The sequence below is a fragment of the Capra hircus genome, chromosome 18 (genome assembly GCF_001704415.2).
Source record: "Capra hircus breed San Clemente chromosome 18, ASM170441v1, whole genome shotgun sequence".
Lineage (NCBI taxonomy): Eukaryota > Metazoa > Chordata > Mammalia > Artiodactyla > Bovidae > Capra > Capra hircus.
Genome location: NC_030825.1, coordinates 23,401,899 through 23,418,135, shown reverse-complemented (window position 1 = coordinate 23,418,135; position 16,237 = coordinate 23,401,899). Strand labels below are relative to the sequence as shown.

Below are 16,237 nucleotides of genomic sequence, written 5' to 3'. Positions count from 1 at the left end.
TCCGTGGGACTGTGAAGAGTCCGACACGACTTAGCGACTGAACAACAACAACAACAAAGAGATGATTGAGAAACTCCTAAGCCTCCCAAGTAACTTATTTGCTTCATTATTTACAATTATTTGTTTATCGTGAGTACCCCATGCCTATGAACTCCGTGACGGTGGAGACTTTGCTTACTCTTTAGTGTCAGTACCAAGTATTCATTTATTCATTCCATAAACATGAATACTGGCGACCAAGCTGTGCCCTGAGGCACTGTTCTCTACCAGCTAGGAACAGGACCGATGCGGGTCTCAAGATGCTTCTACTTTATTAGTGTAGAGGAAGTAGTAATGAAGATAGTGCAAGGAAGTACAAGTGTTAGTCACCCTGTCATGTCCGACTCTTTGCAACCCCACGGACTGTAGCCCGCCTGGCTTCTCCATCCATGGAATTTTCCAGGCAAGAAAACTGGAGTGGGTTGCCATTTCTTTCTCTAGGGGATCTTCCAGACCCAGGGATCAAACCCGGGTCTCCCGCATTGCAGGCAGAGTCTTTACTATCTGAGCCACCAGGGAAGACCAATGAAGATAGTAAATAGCAGTAAATATGATCATCTCTGGCTTCCCAGGTGGCACTAGTGGTAGAGAACTCACCTGCCAATGCAAGTAGGCATAAGAGATGTGGTTCGATCCCTGGGTCCAGAAGATCCCCTGGAGGAGGGCACAGCAACCCACTCCAGTATTCTTGCCTGGAGAATTCCATGGACAGGGGAGCCTGGCAGGCTGCAGTCCATAGGGTAGCACAGAGTTGGACAGGACTGAAGCAACTTGCTTTGCACACATAATAATCTCAAATGGAGATGATGGCTATAAAAGAAATAAACAGTGCTGAAGTTGGGAGGAAGAGTACGGTAGCATAGGATGCTAAGGGAAGGCTTCTTGGAAAAAAAATGTTTGAGCTGAGCCCCAAAAAATGAGGAGCCAGCTAGTGCAAAGACCTTGAGCAAGGCAAGGGTACCATGGATTTGAAGAATCTAGAGAACAGTGCGGAGAAGGCAATGGCACCCCACTCCAGTACTCTTGCCTAATCCCATGGACGGAGAAGCCTGGTGGGCTGCAGTCCATGGGGTCTGCTAAGAGTCGAACACGACTGAACGACTTCACTTTCACTTTTCACTTTCATGCATTGGAGAAGGAAATGGCAACCCACTCCAGAATTCTTGCCTGGAGAATCCCAGGGATGGGGGAGCCTGGCGGGGCTGCCGTCTATGGGGTCGCACAGAGTCGGGGGCGATTGAAATGACTTAGCAGCAGCAGCAGAGAACAGTGAGTGGCACATAGGGAACCAGGAATGATTGAATGAAACTGTTGGGGAGGCATTGCAACGTCATGCATTATCTCTCAGCCTTGGTGTAATTAACATTTGGGGCCAGATAATTCTTTTTTGTGATTCCTGTACACTATAGTAGGATCCAGTGCCTGATGATCTGAGGTGGATCTGATGCAATAATAATAGAAATATAAAGTGCAGAGTAAATGTAACACATTTGAATCATCCTGAAACTATCCTTCCCACCCTGGTCCATGGAAAAATTGTTTTCCATGAAACCAATCCCTGGTGCTAGAAAAGGTTGGGGACCTCTGCGATATTTAGCATCATCTCTGACCTTTAGATGCCAGTAACGCCACCTGCCTGCTTCCCAGTTGTGACCACCAAAAACAGCGCCAGATACTTCCTAGATGTGTGACCTTGGGCAAGTTCCCTAAGCTGTGTCTTGGTTTCTTCATTTGTAAAGTAGGACACGTTTGAGTAACAACCTCAAGAGTACCTGGCACATCTTACTAAGCATTCAATTAATGTTAACACCATCACCTTCATTACTGTTATTATTACAAAAGCCAGCATAATTCTACTGTGGAAAAGTTATCATTTTCACAGTCGTCCTATGTTTAAACTTCTTGATAATTTGGTTCCTAAATTGTCCTCTCCTGTAGGAGTGTTTCTAAAAGAAGTAGATGATCTCCCAGGCATATGTCTGTTAGTTGTTGACATCAGAGTGAAAACTCAGTGGTCTGCGTTGATGAGTTATAATAAAAGTTGTTAACCCTGTCTCTTAAAGATAATGTGTATACACATAATGCATACAAGATTTTGGAAACCACCTCTGGCTCCAGGCCCTGAAGCCTCAAGGACTCCATTCATTCACTTAACAACGATTTAATGAATGCCAGCTATGTGCCCAGCTCTGTCCCAGCGTTTGTGAATACAGAGGTGAATGAGACAAATCAGTTTATTCTCTCAGACTGTATTCTAGGACCAGTGTGCTAGAGATTGGGAACCTCTGCCTTAGGCCATCTTCACTGGCTCTTTGCAGTACTAAACAGTGCATGAACCACCCGCATGACATATGATACTAAGTTACTATGGTGCATCTCTGTAAAGAGCAGAAACTGTAAAAATGCCAGAATTAGCTGGACAGCATGTATGTGGAGGCAGGAAGAACTGGGACCTAGGCTTCATGGCAACAAAAGACAACAAAAACAAATCCAGCTGGTGAATTTATGAAACCTTTCACAGGAAACTACCAACTCCCTTGTGCATCAAGCTGAAGATTAGTATTCAAGTGACATTAACATCCCAGGCAAATGTGTTAAATGCCTTTAACTTACTATCTCATGTACCTTTAAAATAACTCTGTGAGAATAGGTGTTGTTTTCTCCACTTTTAAGATTAAATTGCTTTCTCCACATGATTAGTGACTTGATCAGCCAGTAAGTAATAGAACAACCATTTGAATCAAGTTCCTGACTGAAGTATTTTGGTACCTGCTTTCTTTTGGGGAGCAGAGAAAAGGGATGGAGGATGGAGAGGAGGTCTTTCTTAAATTTGGGGAAGGTTTTTTTTTTTTTTTCCAAACAGAGGAAGACGAAGAGAGAAGGAAGAATGATAATCTTACCTCATTTCCTCAGCAAACTATAGGAAATATACTGTTGAAAGGAACACTGGCTCCATGATTGAATGTAGTATTACTTTTAAAATAGAAGCTTTCATCTTCTTCAGGCAGCACATGTGGGCAATAAGATGTCCATTAAAGTTCTAGTGCCTTATTCATTTTATTTGGTTCATTCCATTGCATAGTTAATGCTACAACTTGGAAAGATTTTATTTGAATTTTCTCTTCTCCGCAGATAGGCAATGTCTGGTCCAGCTGATGAGACTGCAGGAGACCTGCCTGTGAAAGATATAGGTCTAAATCTCTTTGGCATGGGAGGGTTGCAAGGTATGGCCAGCTGTTATATATTACAGTTATGAACTTTGATCAGTAACTTCTTTACTTTTAAAGTATTTCTGATACTCGTACAAACAAAGCCATTTAAGGAACTATATAGCTCTTGATTGGACTAAACAAGAAGATGGAGAATTTAGAACAACATATGGTATTTTACTGCATGCATCAATTATCAACAGCTCATAGAAAATGTAAAATCCCCCTCGTTCTGATAAAGAATTGTTATAAATCATCTTCTTAAAATTCCACACATCAGTGGAACTACACAGAGAATACCAAGCCTCCAAACTGAATTGCCTGGTTTAAATCACATTCACCATTAAAATGTTTCTTTATGCTTAAGTTTTATATGGGAGGAAATGCCATATTTAAAAAATTTTGCCTTTCAAGTAGAGTATCTCAAAATGGTTTGTTTATCTAAGCGATATTGACTTTGTTTTATCAAATTAATACACATTAAAGGTTTTCTTTGTCCTTTTATCACTTGGTGGTTGCTATGGAGCTAAAAAGCACTCTCAAATTGAAAAAGAAAAGTACTGCTTGAAGGAGCAATTTAGAGGGTAGGGCTGTGTTTGTGTTTGTGTGTGCAGTATATCAGCCATGCTGTCATGCCACAGCCTTTGTCACCAAGAAGCCTGTGATGGAAAATAGATTCCACTAAGTCGTCTTTACAAGCTTGTTAATCAAAGTGTTACAGGTAGCCACCTTGAAGTACTGAAGAAAGGTGGTCAAAATATTATTAATTGAAAAAAAATAAATTTGACTGTACAGCTTTTGTTGTTAAAAGTAAATAGACTGTATCAGCTTTGCTTTAGACCTTTAATGGAATATCGGGGATTCAAATACAAAGAAATTTTAAATGTGCAAGGCTATTTTTTAGTATTTGATACCCTAAGTTCAATCCTTGCCCTCAGTAACCTCCTCATAGGGCTTTAATCTTTGTCCATTTGTTCTTTGTTTCTTGTGGAGGACTGTTGAAAATTGACCAGCTTCACAGGAAAATATCAAATTTAAGCATATGTAAAAGAAATATCATACACACCTGCTAAAAGGTGTAAAAGTTCTTTAAAAATATGTGATAGCTTATAAATGATTTGTGAAGGTTTTTGTTTGTTTGGTCTTGCAGATTTTATAATTTATTTTCTATAACCCAATACCCATAGCTCAGAAAAATATCATAATCATATTGTTTTTGTTATAACTCTTACCTTTGCAAAAAAAATACTTCCAGATACCCTTTTAGTTTAGTTTTTTCCAACATTCAGCATACAAATTGAAAAGTCTTTATTGAATCAGAGTTCCATCTTATGTTCTTAAAGACGGTTATTGGAATACATTTTTAAATGGAAACTATTGTTACTCAAATCCTTAATATTGCATATAAAGTATTAATAGCAAAGATTTTTTTTCTTACATCCAATCAGTGACATGAACAATGCTATAACATTTTCTAAAGCATCAGAGATTATGTTACCATCAACAGTTATTGTTTTTAGAGGCTCTTTTAAGTAATCCTATTAATTACCTTGGCATATTTGCAGAAACTTCAACAACCCGGACAATGAAGTCTCGCCAGGCAGTGTCACGTATCAGTCGTGAGGAACTGGAAGACAGATTTTTGCGTTTGCATGATGAGAACATTGTACTTAAACAGCATGCCCGCAAGCAAGAGGATAAAATTAAAAGGTTATGATAAAAAGCTTTTAGCTTTTTTTTTTCCCCTGACTCTGTAAAGTTTGGAGGATATGCTTTTCTATAAACTTAATTGAAAACCCCACCTTGAATCTTTTTTTGGAGCAAGGCAGGTTGTAAATAAATACAATTTTAAAAATGGAACATCTTACAAACTAGTATAATAAAACAAAAAGATTATGAGTTTTTATTATGCCTGAAATTGCCATTTGAAAGAAAGAGCTAATAGCTGTGAGTGCCATGAGTGTATCATATCTCTAAGTAACTTTTGTTTTAATATTTATAGTTTAATAAGCAAATGGCCAAAACATCTGTTCTCTAAACATCCTGATTTGAAATGAAAGTTTAAAAAAGAAATTAGCTGTTCTAACTTGTTAGAATGCATTGTTCCTGTAAGATTTGGGGTTTACTAAGGAAAAACATCATTATCTGGAACATATTTTACTTTGCTTAGATTAATCTAGAATCTATATTTATTTCAAAGAGTCTACTGTTTCTGAAGAAACTGTCACTTTTGTGTGCACAATTTCTGCAGGGATTATTTCTTAAGAGTAGATGTCTTTCATTCTTTCTTGTTCAAAAACACTTGACTGTTTTCTGAATGTGTGATTTAAAGTTCATTCTCGTGTGTGAGCATGGACAGATCTGCATTCATGGTCTAGATCCAATGGAAAGGTGAGACAGTGATCGAAGAAGGAAGATAGAGTTTATTTTTTTCTGCTTGGAACTTAGCCTCTAAAGGAATGACTTCTAGTCAGTTCCTACTTTGTGGACTTTGTTTTAATGACCCACTGACCTGCTTTGTGAAGAGCTTTTGCTTTAAGTTGGTTTTTGAGTCATGATGATGGCTTTTTGCAAGACATGTGACTCACTTGCCTGATTGTTTTCCTGATCAGTAACAGCCATCACCCTGTCTAAATGAGGCATTTAGTCTGTGACTGCTTAACAGTTTTTTTCTTTGTAAACCTAATTGGTCAGTAAAAGAATTAAATTCACAACCTTGACCTCATTAGTAATTTGTCCTAGCTAGAAAGTAGAAAACAACTTAATAATGAGCTACATAGTTTAATGGAAAAAGCACTGTGCTAGGAGTCAAGTTGTATGCATCTGTTCTTTTATCTCTCTGCCACTCTCCTGTGGCATGTTCAAGCCATTTAACCCCCAGGGATTTTATTTTACTCAGCCCTGAGAATAGTGATCCATTGACCACTATAACCCAAAGTTCTAATTTCCTTCTCTGTTTGGCACCACTGATACTACGTAGATACATGGATAGAACTTTATTCGTAAGATATAATTAGATTCACTTATTTAGAATAAATGTAGATTTGATAAACCACCTTTCTAAAGAAGTACTCAAACTTTAGCTGGTCACTTATTTCATTAATAGAAAATAATCAAATGAATATTGTTGCTATCACCGGACAAAGAGAGGCAATCTTACCTTTCCTGGCAAAGCTTCCTTCAGTATCTTTGGAGGAATTGTAAGCCTCTCTATGGGTATACTCCTCTTGCCTTAAAAACTGGAGTTGTTTGCTTTTCTCTAGATGTTGACCGCTTTTTCACATTAAATCTGTGTCTTCTTTTGAACATAATCTCTATCTCTGTGTGAAAGTCTCTGTGTAACAGAAGATTCAGATATTTAGGCTGGTGTCTCATTTTAGTGGCCACCATCTCTCTGTGGCAGCTGCATTTGGTGGGGCTGAGGGTCTGAGAGGGCTGGGTAGCACGCATGGCTCTGTTGGGTTTGCAGTACCTGCCCAAACTTCCCAATGATATATCCTTCTCAGGATTAGGTGGAAAAGGAACTAATCCATTGATTATTTTACTAGGGTGTTTGTGGTACTCTTGGATCTTGGTTTTTATTATCCTATATCCCTTATAAAGCATGTTTAATGGATGTGCCTCAAGGGAAAGAGAAAACAATCTTAACTGATTATGTTATGCGTAGCTCTCCCCCGCCATGCCACATGCTGTAGGCCGAGTAGCCAGAAGTGTAGATAGACATGTATTACTACCGCTTTTACAGAGCACTCCGCTCAGGGCAACAAAAGGTTGTACTATGACATCCCAAAGCTATTAAGGGGTTTTTTTTATTTCACTTTTGTTCTCTTAAGTAAAAGCTTCTGTCCATAACCAGGCTAAAATAAAGCAAAACTCCGTTTAAAGAAAAATGAAGTGTGTTTTTATTTTCAATCTCCTGTCTGGGTCTTTATAAAAATAGATTCACTATAAACTAGAATCAGCTATTGAAGATGTGCGACCAATTTTGTAAAGTCTTGAACTTGTGTCTCTCATCAAAGCCACCTTTTCTTTCTTGTACTGCCAAGATTTTTCCATTCACTGTCAAGCATGTTTTCCGTACGTGTATATTACATCACCCCCATGTGCCCTTTCTGTCTTTTGTTCTGTCTAACCAGTTTTTATCAAAACTTAAAAGAATCAAAGGTATAAACTCCTGAGATGTCAAAAGCACAGTGTATGTCTAAATTTAAAAGCAACATTAAAATAATACTTTTTTGTGTGTCTAATTATTTTCTACCATTAAACAAGCATGTTGCTGGAGCACTGAGCAACATTTAATGGTATATTTGGGTTTCTTTTTAATTTTTCATTGGGCTTTTAATACGTATCTATGCATTCTAGCATTTTTATATTTGTAGTATATCTTAATCCCAGGGAAACTGAAAACAATATATCACCTAAATGCTGCATAGTCTTAATATACTTTTGAAAAGTTTTAGCTTACTGTGGCTTGCAGATATAACCCACCACATCCACAATCTGTAGCTACATTTAAGTGCATACAGCATTCCTACATAAGGTCATGCGTTAAAAATTGCATTTGAGGAACATATGGAGTAAATATGTGTCCTCTCTTTACTAACCTTAAATGATAAGCCTTAGGAAACTGTTATTTGTCAGTGCTATAAAGCAGATTGTTGCCCAGTGGTTTCAATTATCATCAAAGGATTCTTCACAGGCAGTAATAGTTACATCAAAACCTGAAATTTATTATTCAGGTTCTGCACTGAAGTCTTCACAGTGATTATGTTCCTTTCAACAGAATGCATTTTATGCTGACTTCTCACATTCCTTTTCATCTTTTTATTATTTCCCTAGAATGGCCACCAAGTTAATACGGCTAGTTAATGACAAGAAAAGATATGAACAGGTTGGTGGCGGCCCCAAGCGGTTGGGAAGAGATGTGGAAATGGAAGAAATGATTGAGCGGCTACAAGAGAAAGTTCATGAGCTTGAAAGACAAAATGAAGTCCTCAAAAGCAGACTGATTTCAACCAAGCAGCAACTTCAGATCCAGGGTCACAGGCACACTCCGTACAGTTACGTGCAATCTCGTGTTAACACCGGGCGTAGAAGAGTGAATGAAAATGCAGGCTTACAGGAGTGCCCCAGGAGAGGTAAACTAAAGCTTACATTAAATCCTAAATTTAAATTAATAGGTTGTTTTATACTCACATACATACATACACACACACACAGAGTTTTATTTCTACATTATTCCTGTTTTTAAGCATCTTTCAAAAGAAAAAAAATTGTTTTTTTTACTTTTTGATAAAATCACATTAACATGAAGGTCATTTTATATAAGAATCACTAGATCATGCTCAGATTTGTCTAGTAAAACATTGAACATAAGTATTCATTCTAACGGGTAAAAGAAGCATATACGAAATTACATAAAATACAAGTTTAGTTTAGTTTTGGTTGGTTTTTATAGTCAGTGATAAAAATCGCATTAACTCAGGCAAATGGAGAAACCACTAGTTTGCTTATATGGTCACACTGTTGTTCTGAATAATCACACCTAAGGTCTTTGTCCAAAGGCCTTCCATAAATTGTACAGAATGGTTTAAATATTTCTCATCATGGGAGGCAGCTTGACCATGGAATGTGCATGTAACTAGGGGTTTAAAAAGTTGGGTTCTTGGTGACGTTGGACAAGTTTTCTAGTGATTCTGAACTTGAGTTTTCTTTACATGTAGAATAAAAGGATGTAAACAAGTGACCATAAAAGTCTCTTCCAGGTCCAAAATATCATCATTGGTCAGTCACTTTCCTTATGTTGAAAATGAATCACCTAAAACCTACCCAGCTTACAAAGCAATTCATTTGCATATAGAAGACTCAGTACTATACACAGAACCTACATATTTCTAATAAAAATTGCTCTCTCCACCCACAGACTTTATTTTTAATGAAGCAAAAAGTCAATAACTATTTTAATTTCTTTTCATTACAACTACGAGGGAAGGAAATAGAATTTTAGTTCTAATTCATCTTCGTTTGGAATATGCTTCACATAAAGACCAAACATTTTTAGGGAAATAAAAAATTATGTAAAACTTTCATTTCAGTTCATCGAGGGAATAGAAAACACCATCTGAACAGAAAAAGAGAAAAATTTGTCCTATTTTTCTTCTGCAAGCCAAAATGTTAACACTATCTGTTCCCTAGACAGGGTTCCTTTGAAGTCAATAAGGCCTCCATGCAGGCAGGAGGCAGCTGCAGGATGAAAGGGCTTGGCTACTCCGAGCTATGTGAGATTGGCAATAGGCTTTGAATATAATCAAAGTAATCATAATGAATTATAAATCAAAAATACATTTGGCTGCTAATTAACTTTTTACATCTTGAGAGCACTTGACTTCCCAGAGCCTCATTTTCCCCATCTGTAAAATGGAGTGATAACACCAGATTAGAAGAAAGTTCAGAAGATGGTAGGTATACCATGATTTATTTTACGTTTAAATAGTCATTTATCCTCTCTGAACCTTAGTTTTGTCACCTGTAACTTGGGAAAGATGATCCTATTTATGCTAAATAAAGACAATGCCCAAATATTAGATTAGTATGACAAGGTATTAGTGCTATGAATTTCTGTCTAAATTGTTTGATAGAAGTTTCTCCTTATAGAAGAGCCACAGAACAGAAGAGACTTGAAAATGTTACTTATATAGACTAAAATTTTCTTTGTATTTACTTACTTTACTGAAAGCTAATCATTTAATTATTGTATAAGTGTGAAGTAACTTTTATAATTAAAAGAATGTCTCATTATTTTTAACAATGGGATTAGGTTTATAAAAATTACATGTAATTATTTTTATAAGCAAAATTGTATCTAAGTGCAGCAACAAAATGTTTTGTTTGGAATCTTACTAATGATCTCAACTTATCTTTGTTGAAATATGGATTTTCTTATTAGGGTAAAATAAATCAAAATAGAGGAAACATTTTTACTTATGTTCACAGTATCTATGAGTTACACAAATAAGGGTAAGGTTCAGAAGGTAAAGTCAAATGGTGTGAATGAGTAATTTAAAAATCAAAAAACCTTTATCAAAAATACTAAAAAAAAATAAATCAAGGTTTTGAAAACTTTTTCCTTCATACCTCAGTTTATATTGTAAAGACCTAAATTTAAAACTTTGATTCTTTCAAAATTTACTTCCGAAGTTGTAAATCTAAGTTGAATAAATATTTCTGGGTAATTTGGTTTACATAGTAGAATTTGTTAAATGAGCAGTACTTTTTGCTGTGCTTTATTTAATGCCAGCTGGTGGCTGAGATCTAACACTTCCTTTGACAATGTATGTCTGATTCTCTGTACTGTAGAGCCCCATCTCTCAGTACGGAAGAGACTTGCTTATATTACAGATTTCCTTACAATAGCAAATCAAGGGTCCTTCTTTTCTAACTTTGCTTGTATGATCCTATTAATTTATTTTTAGGTATTAAATTCCAAGATACAGATGGAGCAGAAACTGTGCAACCCATGCCTACAAAATATAGCAACAGTTTACTCAAAGAAGCCAGAGGAGAAATAAGAAATTTGTATGTATGCTTTTTGTGATCACTTTAGACCACTGTATATTGATCATGTCTCTTATGATCCCTCCCTCTCCTTTATTTTAAACAAAATTGGTTTATGTACAAAAAATTTCCTCCAGCTAGATCTGTGAGTCAAGAACAGGTATTACATAGCATGCTTGCAGTACAATGAGGAAAATGAATATCTTAACCAATTGCATCAATGGAAGTGTATATAGAGAGAATAGTTCTCTTTATTATAATTTCCCCCTCAAAGGAATGGCATAAAGCCCAGTCATTTAGAATAGTATAAGCTTTACGGGCAACATTTTCATTCTCAGAAGAATTACAAGTAGTTTGTTTTTTTTTTTTTTTTCAATTTTTTTTAGATCATGAATTAATTAGCCTTTCTGTGGTTTAAAAAAAGAATTGGAGGGAGTGGCTTAAAAGTTTGGAGCTATCAAATACATATGGATGTCAGATTTTGTTTCACTGTGATTCTATGGTACTTCATTCTTCATCATATTATGGTTTCAAAAAAGTTACTTCTGCCACATTTAGCTTACTTTTCCGTTAATGAAAGCCTCATGGTAATCTTAGAGTCTGTAAGTCACACAAATAAAGATAAGAATCTACCTTATCTACCGTACAGGTCTTCACCTGGATCATCAAAAAGTCACAATTCTAAATGAGGAGAGAAAACATGAGACAAAGAATATCATATTTTAGATAGCTGCTTAAGAATAATATGGGCTTAATTTTTTTCTTTTGAATATTTTAAATACCAATTATAGTAATGATTGCCTGTGAGGGAATAAAACTAAAAGACTAGCCTAACCTTGTTACCTGTTAGCAGAAAAGCCGGAGTTCAAACCAGTGCTGAGGCTCAGTACACTGGGATGCTGCCAGACCTGGTAGAGAGAAAATATGAACCAAAGACCACTAAGTTATGTTTTGCAAATTTCTTGCCATCTCTCTATGAAGTGTTAATTTGGGTGGTATAGGCAAGTGTGCATATAAAAGAACAAAGGTGCATAAAATATCTGAAGATGACCAGATCACAGAGTGTATAGTAAATAACCTATGTTGAATTGAACTGCAGTCTAACCCATTGCCTAAGACATTATCTAATATAAAGCATACCTTGAATTCTTTCATTTTGTTGTTGTTGTTTAGTTGCTAAGTCCTGTCAAACTCTTTGTGACTCGCTGGACTGTAGCCCACCAGCTTCCTCTGCCCATGGGATTTCCCAGGCAAGAATGCTGGAGTGGGCTGCCATTTTCTACTCCAGGGGATCTTTCCAACCCAGGGATTGAACCCTCATCTCTTGCATTGGCAGACAGATTCTTTACTGCTAAGCCACCAGGGAAGCCCTTGAATTCTTCCATATGTATTCCCAAATCATTAGATTTAATCTGCTACTATTTTACTGTGTTCAGAGGCAGTTAAGCTAAAATTTTTAACTTTTGCTTGCCCTTTACTGTGAAGCACTTTCTTTGTACTGATTTTAAATCCTGCAGATTTTGCCTCAAACTACAAATTCTTGTAAAGATTCTTTATTTCAGAGAAAATGTTATTGAGTCACAGAGAGGCCAGATAGAAGAGTTAGAGCACTTGGCAGAGATCCTGAAAACTCAGTTGAGGAGAAAAGAAAATGAAATTGAGTTATCTCTTCTTCAGCTTCGAGAACAGCAGGCTACAGATCAAAGGTATGTTAAAACAGAAATAGCACTTTGATAAGGTCAAAATTAGTTTAAAATACTTTATCATGTGCCATAGAAGGGTAAGTCTAGTGTATTTAAAAAATCATATTTTTACTTCGCATTCTTCACATAAGTCCGCTCCAGACCTACTGATATCAACAGCGCAAGGCTAATGGTGTTTTTCCCTGACTTACTCTGTCTCACCTTGTCTCCTTTGCTCTTTTACCAAACCCGTAGGAAGCTCTGATACCATTTGATTGTACCTACCAAGAAAAACATGTGTGACAAGGACTCAACTGTTGGCATACCTTGTGAATAAGCCCAACCTTGTTCAAGTTGCTTTTCCACCCATAAAAGGTAGTAAATTCTGTAGTACAGTACCTGTTCTCCCATCCCATAAAGATATTACCTCTCCTTACATTCAGAGCTTGCCTTGAATTATGCTGATCATTATGGTGACATTGGGGCCCTTCAGTAGTCTCCTTGCTGCCCCTACATTTTTTTTTAAACAAGTCTTATTCATTTATGGCTGCACTGGGTGTTTGTTGCTGCAGTGTGTGGGCTTCTCACTGCAGTAGCTTCTCTTGTTGTGGAGCACAGGCTCTAGGGTGTGTAGGCTTCGGTTGTTCAGCAAACGGACTTAGCTGCCTGTGGAATCTTCCCAGACCAGGGATCAAACCCGTGTCCCCTGCACTTGCAGGTGGATTCTTAACCACTGGACCCCAGGGAAGTCCTGCCTCTTCATTTTTGATGTTGGATAATATGCAGTGTTTTCTTTCCCATCCTCTTTTATCATTTGTTGGTTTCTAATACCTCTTCTCTCATTTTGGTGCTTCCATGCTGTTCTTCCAGTAAGACTTTACCTGTTTACTGTTCTTTCCTGAATTATTTTCTTCCTTTTGGCCCTTTTCTTTTTTGTTTGGAACAAGCATATCCAAAGGCAGAAAGAGTAATATATTGCAATCTGGTGTACTCATCATTCAGCTTTAACACTTATCAACATGTCTTGTTTCATCTTTCCTTCACCTTCATGTTCTTTAATTAGTTAGCCCCCATCAAATATCATGTCACCATGCCTCTTTATACTTTAGTATATTTGCTCTGTCTGATAAGGAATTTTAAGCGTAATCACCATGCCATTATCACACCTAACAAAATTAGCAGCAATTCCTTGACACCATCTAATAACTATTTTATATTCCAACCTCTCTGAAGATGACTTCTTGCTGTTTGTTTGAATTAGAATCCAAATGAGGTCTACACATTGCATGTGACTATTAGATCTTTTTTGTTTCTTTTATTTCTCTCTTTATGTTTTTTTAAACCTGTCCTAGATTCTCTGTTTGGTTTTCCCCTTACCAAGTGATATCATGCTCATGTGACTAGGTTCTCAAAAAACCAAGCATGATTTTCCACTTTTTCATTTCAGAATCAGAGTTTAATTCTCTTTTCACAAACTAACCTCACATGGTAATATTTGAAAAAGCTAAGATACATAATAGATTTGTTTTTTAAAAAAATAAAGCAGACTTTTTATTTCAGAGATTTAAAAGATTAATATTATCTCTACTAATTTCTGTTCCTAAAAAGTTGTGTGTAAAATTAAATTATATAATGAAATTCTATATGTTAACTTTTCTATACCCTTCTAAGTGCAGAGCAAAAGAAAAATGAATATTTTTGAGAATTATATTTGTATTAGGGAATGTAATTTGAACGCTGGCCTTGAACCAGGGTTTTAAATACCTGGGAGTTACCCATTTTCCCCTAAGAATAAACTTAGCCTTCTTGGAAAACCAAGAAATGGTTCCTTGTGAAGAACAGTGCTGAAGACCCCAACAGCGAATATGGTGATATTAATGAATTGCCAATAGCCATATTTAAATATTATATGAATATAAAAACTGTGCATTAGTCCAAGCCCAAGCTTGGAGCCATTCCTCAACAGCTGAATACAAGGATGTCAAACTTCTTTCTCAGTTGCATGCCTGCTCAGTCGCTAACTCATGTTTTTGACCCCATGGACTATAACCCGCCAGGCTCCTTTATCCGTGGAGTTCTCCAGGCAAGAATACTGGAGTGGATAGCCATTTCCTTCTCCAGGGGATCTTCCCAAATCAGGAATCAAACCCATGTCTCCTGCATTGCAGGCGGGTTCTCTCTACCGCTGCTGCTGCTAAGTCGCTTCAGTCATGTCCGACTCTGTGTGACCCCAGAGACAGTAGCCCACCAGGCTCCCCCATCCCTGGGATTCTCCAGGCAAGAACACTGGACTGGGTTGCCATTTCCTTCTCCAATGCATGAAAGTGAAAAGTGAAAGTGAAGTCACGCAGTCGTGTCCGACTCCTAGCGACCCAATGGACTACAGCCTACCAGGCTCCTCTGTCCATGGGATTTGCCAGGCAAGAGTACTAGAGTGGGGTGCCATCACCTTCTCTGTCTTTACCTCTAAGCCACCAGGAAATCCCAATTTCTTTTATATTTCTTAAATTCCCAAAGGGTAAGATTGACCCTATGTTGGCCATTCCTCCTTCCAAAGGAGGATCATCTGAGAACTAGTGTTTAGTGTTAATTGAAAGGGAAATCCGAGAGTTCTTCAGTCCTAGGACTAGATAACAGCAGAACCAGAGTAACAGACAGGTCTGCATGTTTTCCAGTATACGTGTTGTCAGCAGGAGACATCAGCATATACACAGGAGAAGTTTTCCTTACAAAGTAAACTAAGGCTTTCTTTAGGGGATTGTATTATTCACCCCAATTTTTTGTCATTGTGAAGGACAGACAGTTAAGAGAAACTTTTGTTGCAGAGACCAAAGAAAGCAAGCAACTTACACCCTACCACACAGATTTTATAAATTGAAAATTGCTGGTTATTGCTTCTAAGAAGGTGAATAACATATTGCTTCTTGAGATACAGTTGTTGAAAACTGAAGAAATGACTTCAAATAAGGGTCTTCAAGTCTTTTTTTTTTCTTATATGTTTACACATAGCTCAGAATTTTATGTGTAACAGCAATTTTTTTTTGAGACTAATGGAAAACTGTTGAAAAATGTTGGGGAGAATATAAGACTTGGTATAATTTACTGTAGAGAAAAATCACAAAATGGAAAACATATTTAAACTTCTCTTTCACGGGTACAGTATTTCAGATTTGAAATTCTAGAAGTCTGATCTGAATGCTGGACTCCTTGTTCTCAAACATGAACCTAAAGTAGTTGTAATCTTCAGAGTGTGGTGCCTGATATTTATGGCAAAGAGCCTTTTCATAGAATATTACAGAAACTCTTCGTAGTATGTGTTTAATAGACCAGTTTGGTTTGGCATCAGCTTGACATAAACTTTTGGTTATCCAAAGCCCTTAATTGCTTTGAAGTAAAAGCCCAGTACTGCTCTTTTTTATTAAAATCATGTTTTTTCCTGTTATTGTGGTCTATTTTGGAAGACTGAGTTGTGATTTTTGCATATGTTCTACATAATGCCTCATTAGCAAAAAATCTTGTATCATTTACAAGTAGCCTGAATGTCTGTGTTGTTTTGAACAAAAATCCATATTAAAATTTAAACAATATAAAAATGCACATTTTCTGCTTATTAAAAAGGCCGTCTTAAATTAAATGCAAAGCAGTAACCAGTGAACACATGTACATGAACATTAAAATCAGGATGATTTTACCTTTTACTGACTTTTTCAACTCCCCAAATATTTATACTCTTACCAAATGTGTAACTGGTTT

At 36.8% G+C, this 16,237-nt stretch overlaps 1 protein-coding gene across 3 annotated transcripts in view; it reads left to right on the top strand.

The window, feature by feature from the left end:
* Window positions 1–16,237, top strand: part of RPGRIP1L (RPGRIP1 like) — a 100,552-nt gene that overhangs the window by 489 nt on the left and 83,826 nt on the right. For all 3 annotated transcript variants that reach the window (XM_013971052.2, XM_013971050.2, XM_005691981.3), the window contains exons 2-6: window positions 3,172–3,263; window positions 4,814–4,958; window positions 8,088–8,386; window positions 10,721–10,823; window positions 12,365–12,508. In XM_013971052.2, coding sequence (XP_013826506.2) covers window positions 3,179–3,263; window positions 4,814–4,958; window positions 8,088–8,386; window positions 10,721–10,823; window positions 12,365–12,508 — 776 coding nt within the window. In that variant the 5' untranslated portion in view covers window positions 3,172–3,178. The remainder of the gene's footprint in view (window positions 1–3,171; window positions 3,264–4,813; window positions 4,959–8,087; window positions 8,387–10,720; window positions 10,824–12,364; window positions 12,509–16,237) is intronic.